The sequence below is a fragment of the Coccinella septempunctata genome, chromosome 5 (assembly GCF_907165205.1).
Source record: "Coccinella septempunctata chromosome 5, icCocSept1.1, whole genome shotgun sequence".
In the NCBI taxonomy this organism is placed as follows: domain Eukaryota; kingdom Metazoa; phylum Arthropoda; class Insecta; order Coleoptera; family Coccinellidae; genus Coccinella; species Coccinella septempunctata.
In genome coordinates this window covers 27,914,268-27,925,704 of record NC_058193.1, presented here as the reverse complement: position 1 = coordinate 27,925,704, position 11,437 = coordinate 27,914,268, and the positions used below count along the sequence as shown (strand labels likewise).

Below are 11,437 nucleotides of genomic sequence, written 5' to 3'. Positions count from 1 at the left end.
TTCTAATTTTCTCTAGTCATCGATATATATCAAGAATTTTGGATTCTGATTCTGATGACGTTTCGCAAAAATGAAGTGCAATAGGAAGCGGTTCTGTTATCGAAGAATGTACTTCAACCCCCATTTTATCCGAAATAAGAATGGAGAGTACATAGAGATAACCTAAATAACTTCCACCTTCTTCATTATTCTTCCTCATTTCTTCAAAAAATGTCAAATTGTTTCATAAATTTCTTTCATTATGCTGATAACGTGGTAGCATGACGAACGGGACTTCTTTGGAGAGGTCGTTGCTTTGTTTTTGCGAGCGTCTACTACGAAGACCCACTTTTAACCTTCCCACTTTCTTATTTTTTCACTTTCGTCCTTAATATGTCCACTATTGTGTAATTTTATTTCATTTCGCGTTTCTTAATTCAGTTATGTGTTCTATTCAACTCTTTTTGTATAACTGAGTCACACTCTTGTGGCCCTCATATCATAGGTGGAGGACCTATCTCTATCTCTTGTATAAAGTGACTGTATATTTCTTAATGTAACCTATCTTCAGAGACCTTTCTCTATGCCTACATAGAGAAAGTATGTATGCCTATCTTGATATGGGCGTCCAATGAGCAAAATCTTCACATTTACATCGGCAGATGTATGAGTATGAGGACAGAAGTGGCTGTGTAAACCTGACACATCATATTCAAAATGGCATCAACCCATCCGGCGCCAATCCAATTTCAGTTATCAAAACAGTACTTTTACCATGTACTCAAGGTAAAACTAATATCACTATAATTATCATTGCTTTATGAGTGTAATTAACGGAGTAAGCTAGGATATTTGCTTATAGGTAATGACAGATCTAACTTTTCAGAAGATGCTCGTCTATAGATTTACCCACCCCTGACGAGAACACAGATTTTTATACCTTTCTTTTTGAAGAAAATTATTCAGCTATACCAAACATTAACAAGTTGTGTTCAAAGATTTGTTGTTACTTTTTGGCTATATCTTTATGTTGGCAGAATTCCTAAGAACTAAGACCTAAGAAAAGAGCCGATGTAATCGGTAGATGGCGATCACGTGAACGCCATCTGCCAATGAGATCGTTGCTTTCTTAGGTCTTAGTTCTTAGGAACTCTGCATGAACTCACCATTAGTTTTCCTACCTGAGATTTTAGAGCGAAATACTGCGCCATCTCCAAAGCTTGACACAGAATTATATGCATCGAAATAGAACACTGCCTCCATAAGTTCCTATCCAACACGAAAGAGGCCGCTTAGGATGAAAAATTATGGATTGTGGTCTGGTGTTGAATCCTTGAATCATAGACAGCCTTGCCTTGAACGATTGTGGAACTCGTGGAACACGTTTTCAAGTCCGATTGAGAATCGAGTGCTGTTGCTTTGCGTTTAAAATAAAAAAAAAATAGTCAGAACTAGTAAGATGTTTATTCTAGAATTATCGTCTACAAAAGAACTGAATCCTTTGATAGTTGATTTTTTCCGAAAGAAACATACGAAAGAAATTGTGTGGAAGGTGGAAAGTTAGGTTAGTCTGAGAGTCCAAATAATAAGTTAATTTTTTCAGAAAGAACTGGCATCGTCAGATGTTCAGAGTGAACTCGTATCAAAGACTGTCGATTCAAAACTAGTCATTAAGTATAAGATCGAAATCATGTATCAGAGAAGGTTTTTGAGAAAACTAATGAATTATTTGGACGATTTGGGAGCTCCAGTTGGTGAAGCTATTTACGAAGCATTCTGTCGGTTGTCCTCAGGTGTAGAAGAAAAATTCTACCATGTTTTCTATCCGATATTCGAAATAGACAAACTTGAATCACTTTCGGAATTGAATACGGTCATTTTGAAAGAGAATGTGAATATTATATCTCAAGGAACCACGGGGTTGATAACTTGGCAGGTGAGAAAACTGAAATGTGAAATGCCTATGATTATTAATACCAATACACTGAGAGATGAGATTAAAAACAAAAATAATCCTTTATTCTCAAGGAACAGTTTTCTTTTTGTTCGCAACATTGTCATCTATTTGAAATAGCCGGCACTTAGATTCATCACTTACGTCACACGTATAAAGCAGTCTCATTGGTTCGCAGAATTGCGATCAGATGTCGTTCCGTACCACTTCCACAGAGCATAGAACATTTCGTGACTTTTTCTTCCGAGATTCTTTTTCTTTCTTCAATTTGGTAATATTTTCTGACTTATTGACTGCATTTTCATCGAAAATGATTAGAATGGCGTAACTTAATGACAAATGTAATACATATATATAGTAAGAATTCACCTTATCCTGAAAACGGGTTCAGTAAATTCTTCAATGATAACCTCGTGAAACTTACAGGATGAGGCGTATGGTTATTCCCATAGAGAAAGTCTCTGGTTGTTCCCTTATCAAAGCAAAAAGAAAGACATTTTCTGTCAAAAGAAATGAGGTTTTTGAAAGTGAAAAACAGTAGGTACTTATAAGACACAATCGAAATCTTTTGGTGAACAAATTTTTGTTTTCGAAAAAGAGGAGAAAGTTTAAAAATTCGCATTTCCTATGATATGAGCTTTGGATCAACGAAAAAGAGCCATAGATGTATAATACTAACGGCCGGTTTCATAATCAAACCTAAAGTAGCTTTAATTTTAAAGCTTCCTTTAACCCTACTAACGTCCAGTTTCATAATCGAATTAAACGTCACTTTAAGTTTAAAGCTTCCTTTACTGTCATTTTTAGTAGGGTTAAAGGAAGCTTTAAAATAAAAGCGACTTTAGGTTTGATTATGAAACCGGCCGTAAAAATGACACTAAAGGAAGCTTTAAGCTTAAAGTGACTTTAAATTTGATTATGAAACTGGACGTTACTTGGTATTATAGGTCCATGAAAAGAGCAGTCGATGAAATTTCAACCTGAAAGTGTTCCGAAGAAACCGTAAAAATTCTTCTGGGATTTTTATTTGAAATTATTATTCGTTTGGCGATAATTATAGTTAAATTCGACATTTTCACTTTACAACTTCTAAATTTCATGAAAGTTGTCAAACTGGTGTTTTTATTTTATGATCGATAACATGGTAATGACTTAATTACTTGTCGAAAAAGCCGATGAAATAAAAACATATGAGTTGAATAAATTATACAATTATTCTAATTGAATTTTAAGCAATCAAACTAGAACAGTTTTGTATTGTTACTCTCGAACGAAGTTCTGAAAATGGTTCTTCAGGTATTTAAATACTGAAATAATATTTTACCTTGCAATTTCGAACGGCAACTATTGCAATTTGCGATTCCATATTTGCTAATCCATTGTGAAGGTATGTTAGTCATCATTTAAACCTTCTATTACCTATAAATCTTTTGCTGTGTAATATCAAATCGTTCTCCATTCATAATTCATTAACTTCATGATGTATGGATACATAAATGGAATGCAGTTATCATTCCAAGTGCGGAACATGAACCACTGTTTGTATTTTTTATCAATCCATGAAATTCCACCACCTATTGTTCACTTTCTGCCTGTTATGAGTCTTATGTCAAAGACTAACCATGTGTACCGATGACGTTCTAAATCTTCTAAAAACTATCCTTTGATTAAGAATGAATGCTTGAAAATATTCAAATAGAATTAATACTTACATTAATTCTTTCATCATTCAACGAAAATTTGATCAAGTCTCTGGTTACGAATATTTTGGACATTGTCCACTACATAACCAACGAGTAAAACTACTTTTTCATAATCTGTTTTCTCATTTAAAAATAATTCAATTAATCACAATTCAGGCCTCCCAAGCTCTAGCGGAATGGGCTCTGAAAACTTCCATCGAAAAGAAGACAATTCTAGAGTTGGGATCAGGAACTGGCATGGCTGGTTTGGTTGTCGCATCTTCGACATCATGTGGAAGATACATATTCACCGACTGTCACTCTGATGTCCTTTCCCTGCTCACAGAAAACGTCGAATTGAACTGTGATAAACCACTGGAAAAGGTGGAACCTGAAAAAGATTTATTGTTCAGTGGTTCCATCGAAAACTGCAAGGTTGAAATCAGAAAACTAGACTGGGACACTTCGGGAGTGGATGACTGTGAGGAGATTGGCTCCGTTGATCTGATCTTCGCTTCTGATGTTGTCTACGATAAGGATCTCTTTGAACCTCTAACAAAAACCATCAAATTGTTCCTACAGAATGGTACCACTGCGGCAATTATAGCTTTCACGCAAAGGGATGAAAGCACTGTGAATTCTTTCCGAGAACATTTAGGTAATAACCTTCATTCCACAATGGAAATGATACTTTTACAAAACAGGAGTTTTAACTTAAAGGGGGGCGTTAATTTCAACTCACAACTTTTGTTCTGGAAGATGGACCTCAACTTCGCTATTTCAAGGAACTGAAGTCCATATTGATTTTCGCAATAAAATGATTGTAAGCTATAATTCTTAGTTATGCCTTATTATGACGATCAAGCATCAATTGTCTTCATCAAAATCAACAAAAAGACGGATTGTCTTACTGGTGGAACAATAATGCAGTTAATCAAGATTTTGTTTCTCGAACAACATTTAGTCTTTGAGTTAACACTCAATAATTTAGTACAAGATGTACCATTGTTCAAGTAAACCCTGAATATTCAGGCGAAGCCTTCTTCGTTTTGAGTTTATTGAGAACATAAGGTTATTTGTCGATTTTGAATGCATGGTTAACGTATGGCGGTTTAATTTCAGGACAGAAATGGTTTTATATGATTTAACAAAGTTGAGATCCATTTTAATACAAACCAAAGTTGTAATCTATATAAGCAAGGAAGAGCTCACAAAAACATAAAGTTTTCAGCGACACCCAGCTTGGCATAAAAAAACTCTGCAATTATTGAGAAAGTGCACATTAATGACTTCAAAAATTGATCAATGAAAATACTCATTTCTTTTTCTTCCAGAATCTATGGATCTTAACATAAAATGGTTAGAAACACCGAAGCCTAACTATTTGAGTTGGCAGATTCTACCAATAATACATATTATCGAAGTCACTCTCTAGTCAAACAAACACATACTATAACCAATTTGTATTTTTGTACTTATTTTTTTTACTGTTTTATGCGGAATAAACACTGAAAATTTGGGATATGTATTTTTTATCATAATAGAAACCTTTATATTCTCGTAGATATGTATACAGGTACAGGGTCTAGATACTTATTTGAAGGTGAGGCTTTTTTTTCAACAGAAGGTAGAACTGGTCAAAAAGAAGTAAAAAATCACCTATACGAAACTATCAAAATGACAAAGTTGAAAAAAAAATGAAAATTATTACTGAAATAGATCCTAATACGACCCTAGACCGTTTGTTAGTTGAATTTTCGCAAAGCAGTGGGAAAAACTCATCTCCTGAGTTCTAATGAGAGTAATTCCAGTAACTGAGAGGGCTACAAGTTTTTGTTCTTTTGAAATGAAATATTCGAAAACTTTTTCGATCATTCGATAACCAATAAGAGATAACTTGCGTTGAAAAGAAATCGTGTACCCATTAGACATACGATTCCATTGTAATTTGCTCTATAGAAGAATCGATTCCAACTCCGTACATTTCAGTGGTCGTACATCCTGTACGTATGTACCCATGTTCAACACAACGGAAACCGATCTTTTATCTCGGTCACCGGAAGCCAACGAAGAGACACACTTACCTGAACAATTTGTTACTCATGCAGGTTTTTCAACGAAACAGAATAATAGAAGTCATTGTCCGAGTTCAAGTTTTTCCATTCCATAGTGATTACGAACATTTACGCTCCAAGGATTTTGGATTTCTATTTCGAATTGAGTTTGAGCCTCACTTTGTCGATATAGATTGGTAAAACTATGTAAGGTGTGTTTCACATGAGCACGTCAGTGGATTTTGTATTCATCGAGCAAAATGAAAAAGTGGACCAACAAATTGATGGTATTTTTCACAGGCTATGCAAATATTCTTCGATAGGTTTTCTGATAGCATATTTTGTTAGCTCGTGAAAGTACCATCATATTGATGATACTCTCTTCAATTTTTCCTATTTCTACATTTGAAAGGATGGAGGAAAAGTGAAAATTTCGAATGACATAGTCAAAATTGAGTTGTAGAAATTTGGAAATTCAACAACGATGTTTCAGTAGAATAACAATTAGCTACCTAAATTCAGTGATATTTTTTGTATATCATGTCTTTTACGGAATGAGATGGATGAATAAGTATTAGGTGTCCAAAATTATAACATTCGAAATCTTTTCATTTTGAACTCATTTGCCAAAATCCCAGCAAATTTCTTACAGAAACTTCTGCAGAATCATCGATATCATCTTATTTTTTTGTGGGTGATCTATTTGAAAATTCAATGAAAGAAATAGACTCCCCCATCATTTGAGAAAAAAAGGAACCTTCGTTACGAAGCATCATTCTCGAGAAAAAAGTGATTTCGTGATGATATGCATATTCTGAGTCACTTATACCTACAACTTATCTCGAAAAATATAATGGTTCTTCGACCACCGCCTTTAACAAAACTGAAGTACTATGCTTCGGCGCAGCTCTGCTTCCCTCGTATAATCAGATGGGTATATAACCGCATGCGCATCTCCACACAGCGATTTTCTGCCGTACGATTTTTTTGTCGTACTGCAATCGTTCTTCAAAAGATTACCACCTCGTTTTCTTCCTTCCAGACTTCATGTACTACCTGACCTCCTGAATTCGTCGCAGTCGGCCCACTTCAGTTCGTAATTTCCGAATAATTCGCTGAACATATTCGCAGTTCAGATTTGGACACGCTCGAGCGTCCGCAATCGTAACCGTAAAGTCATAACATCAACCCGTTTTCACGACAATGGAAAATGATACGATTTTATTGCTATTGTAAAGTACCACGTCGATTGTAGGACCGTTATTGCTTCATCGGACAACGAGAATGACACGGAATAAATTTTATCTTACCTTCTGGCGAAATACCGGAACAGAAAATTCGATTTACGACAATAACAAAACAGCGATATCAGTTCTTCGTTTTTATTTTATGATCATCATCAACGTTCAGCATTTGCTCGTAAGAAAAAATGGCATGATTTGCTCATAAGAAAAAATGGCATGATTTTGGAAGTAGGGAATTTTGAAATACACAGTGTATCAAAAATTTTATGTATTTTTCTTAATCTGAATACACCATTCCCTCGAAATATTATAATTGTAACCTGAAAAGCTCTATGTAGAGTGTGAGTCTTCGACTTCTACCTACATACGAGGATATATTGTAATATTCTTATCCTACTATAGAACCAAACAAAATTTCCATGTCAAAATATTTTATTACTCAACAAATTCTCCTCTTAATTGGATACATTTATTACATCGAACCTGCAACGTCTCTAGACCTTTCACAAAAAAAATGTTTCTTCTTGCTCTGCAAACCAAACCTCTACAGCTTTTATAACCTCCTCGTTCGAAGAAAATTCACGACCTTTTAAACTTTTTTCGGTTGAGGAAAGAGATGATAGTCGGATGGAGCCAAATCTGTGGTTTAAGGGGAGTGTTCTAGTAATTCAAACCCTAAATCACGAATTTTTGGCATGGCAACATGAGATTTATGTGCAGGGGCCTTGCCCTGCACAAAAAACCTTTGGATAGCTTTCCGCGTCTTTTCTCTTTGATTTTTTCCCGTAGAGTGGTCAGTAATGTCGAATAGTAATCTTCGGTTATTGTTCTACCCTTATCCAAGAAATCAATAATGATTACTCCATAGCAATCCCAAAAAACTAAAGCAAAAACTTTTCCAGCAGATTTTTTGACACGAAACTTCTTAGGTCTTGAAGAACCAGAGTGTCGCCTTTACATCGATTGTTACTTTGTTTCTGGACCGTAGAAGTGTACCTAGGTCTCATCCATAGTAACAATTCGGTTTAAGAAGTCTACATCGTTTTCAAATCAAGCACAGATCGAACGCGATGCTTCTACCCTTGCACGATTTTGGTCAACTTTGAAACATTTGGGGATCCATTTGCAGCAATTTTTCCCAAGTCCAAATTGACGTGAACTATATGATGAACGCGTTCGTATGAAATATTCAGTGCTTCAGATATCCGTTTTAGCCCAATTCGACGGTCTGATAAAATCATGTCATGAACTGCATCGATATTTTCGGGGACTGACACAGAAACTGGCTTTCCCGATCGGTCATCATCTTCAATGAAAAGTTTACCTTTTTTGAAGCTTGCAGTCCAATTTTTCACGGTCGCATACGAAGGACATTGATCACTAGGGCTATTAAGCCTAGAACAAAAATTTGTTTTTGACTTCAAGAATCTACGGTTAAAATATTTGTACAAATTAAATAATAGAACAAGGTCGGTTTCATCTTCACTTCAATCTTCACGGTTTCAAGTTGAAATTTATTGTCTCTATGCGTAAGAATAGTTCCAACATTTCTAGGAATACATAGCGATTCAAGAACGGAAACCATAAAGAACAGTCTAGACGGAATACAGATGGTTGATAGCAAACAATTTCTTCGAATTCATAAAGTGGTACTGCTCCTTATTTACGAAGTCTTGAGGAGTAGCTCTAAACCGTTAACATGGTTACAAAGATGTTACTTTCTTCACATATTCACATTAATACGGTCAAAGATGTAGGCACCTACAACTAGAAAGAAGGAAAATAGAAAATTTCTTCCTAATTTTGCCTATCACGTGACCGCTATTTGCAAATTAGATTGATGGTTCCTTTCTTAGATATTATTTCGTTCATTCTCCCTGGATCTGAAATAAAATTGATTGACAAGATTGATTCCTGGTTTCGCCAAAATAGTAGTGCAATCAAGCGTTGGTTCCTCCAGCTAAAGAAATGGCTATTGATGTTGAATGGGCTTTTCACAATTACATACATACCAAAGCAACGTATCACAATTATACTGTGAGAGGTAGCTGATACGTTAAAGGGTTTTACTCTGAACCGAAACCCCCTGTATATTAATTTTTATTTCAACCATAAAGCGCTCATTAAATGTGAGAAAAGTGGGTACTTCTCATTCCATTCCATTCTTAATTGAACATTTTCCAGATGCATCCCAACATTCTAAAAACGTGAACGCAGAATTGCGTCAAAGCAAAAAGCAGCATTCTTGCACTTGCTCATCAATATTCCCGAGGAGCTAGACTGTGCCTTCCAGCTCGCCTTCAAACCAACAATTTCCATACTGAAATTAGTTGTACGACATGGTAACTCACGTCTTCGATGTGCTGCATCAATAAAACGTTAAGAAGGCAATACCAGTGTAAAGGTGGACAATAAAACAGTTGCGAAGAAATAACAGCTGCACCTCTATCGATCACTGGATGTGACGTTCGCCTTTTGCGACTGTTTTGCTCTCGGGTGTTTATTCACTAGGTGCGAGTATGTGTCACTAGGTCAAAGGCGATCATGGAGCTGGAGGTGCTCATCAACCGGGCATCTGATCGTTTGATCAAGAAATTGAATCAATGACTCCATTAATGAATCTCTCAACAAAACATGAATTTGTCCAGTTTATAGTCGCATAGAACAGTGCTGCTAAGTTCGGCAATATAGCTCATTCGATAAGTGATTTCATGTCCAATAAAAAAAATATGACTATAAACTGAGGAATACTTACTATGGGTGTGTATTTTTGGCTCTTACGAATAAAGAAAGTTTTCTGAGTCCTTGAATTTCAAAAGCGGAGTTATACCTGTATAGGTACCTATATACTTTCACTTTTATTTTAGCAGTCGGTTAGCTATGGAAATTTGACACATTTCACTCTGTATAGTACGAAAATGTGGTGTTATGACGCTTGTCGAAACATTTTTGGGTTTTAAATCAAGGCTATGTTGCCCGTTCTACGTAAAAGTTTCTGTTATTACATTCTTATCACAATGTCGAATCTCTTAGGAAAATTGGTGATGAACATAACTGAAGTTTATACAAACTGATTGAAGGCATATCAAATCCAGTTATTTGCATGGAAAATACAAGAGATCACTATAATATCATAATATGCACTAGCTTGAGGGGAGTTAATGTTCGTTATCTTTTTTGGCTAAAGTTTGAATACGTTACATCAGTTGTAGATTTCAAAAATATTAACCCGATGATAAAACGCATATGATGCAGTGGTTGGGAATGGGTATATCTCGAAGGAATTAACAGATAATTACAAAAATGTTAAATTCTTCAACAAAACTCATCTTGCATCAATGGAAGTAAAAGGAAGTTTCAAGTCAAGATGAACTTCACCTTTGAACAAAAATTTCACTTGAATAAACACTTAACAGGTCAACTGGCTCATATTTGTGGCTGTTCATCTTAAATACATTGATATAGCAATAATAATTAGGTATTTATTGGTACCTTAAAACATTTACAATGTATGGGACAAGTCAAATGAAAAATAGAAAAATTTGTGGATTTTAGAATATCAGGGTATAACTATTTGAATGGGCGGAACTGAATTCTAAAGAGCACTTCCTGAAACCCTGTCTCTTTTTTCAATAACTCTCGGCATTTTCGTAATAAAAATTGATATAAGTTGTGGCAACGGCGTTATGACATTAACGACATTTCATGAGTGCCAACCTTACTCCGTTCTAGTTACAAAAACTTGAGAAAATTATTTCATGGCCAACCGACTGCTAAAATAAATGTGAATACAGTATACTCGTTATAATTATAAGTTTGTACGTACACTCACCGAACACTCCGTATATCAGGAGATATTTAAATTTCACGGCCTAAACCAGGGGTTCCCAACTTTTTCTTGGCCAGGGACCTCTTTTATGTTATTCTTCTTAGCAGGGACTACCTGTAATGTAATAAACCCGTACGGTCTTGACGATTATTAAATTGATTCCACTTTTTTTGAAAATCCACCTTTCGAGTGGATTATCTCTCAATAACAATAAGCGTAGATGGAAATATGACACATATTCTGAAGGAGCAACTCTTCTAGTAATAAATCTGAAAATTTTATGGAGCTCTATGCAACCGTTCGGTCTTGACGATCATTTAATTGATTCCATCTTTTTGTAAATTTTTCGATAGTCACTTTTCGAGTGGATTATCTCTCAATAACAATAAGCGTAGATGGAAATGTGATACATATTCTGGAAGAGCAACTCTTCTAGTAATAAATCTTGTGGTCCACGGACCACTAGTTGGGAATCACTGGCATAAACGAACGAAAGACAGTGTCAAATTGCTGTCTGGAGGCGCATTTTGCCCAGTTGGCCAACACTGATGAAGATGCCTGAAGGCGAAAGTGCTTTTTATAGATTCAATAGTGGAATCGATTAGATGGAAATGATTGCCGGCACTTTTCCAATAATCGCATACATCCTTGAAAGACAATAGCTGCCCGGTTTCGGCATAGACCTATCCTTGGAC

General features: G+C 35.5%; 1 protein-coding gene across 1 annotated transcript; it reads left to right on the top strand.

Moving 5' to 3' along the window:
* Window positions 1–1,315: 1,315 nt before the first annotated feature.
* Window positions 1,316–5,135, top strand: LOC123313358 (protein-lysine N-methyltransferase EEF2KMT). The gene is made up of 4 exons (XM_044898217.1): window positions 1,316–1,531; window positions 1,583–1,915; window positions 3,793–4,273; window positions 4,950–5,135. Exons 1-4 carry the CDS (start codon window positions 1,439–1,441, stop codon window positions 5,048–5,050), a joined length of 1,008 nt encoding a protein of 335 aa, XP_044754152.1. The 5' UTR covers window positions 1,316–1,438; the 3' UTR covers window positions 5,051–5,135.
* The last annotated feature ends 6,302 nt before the right edge of the window (window positions 5,136–11,437 follow it).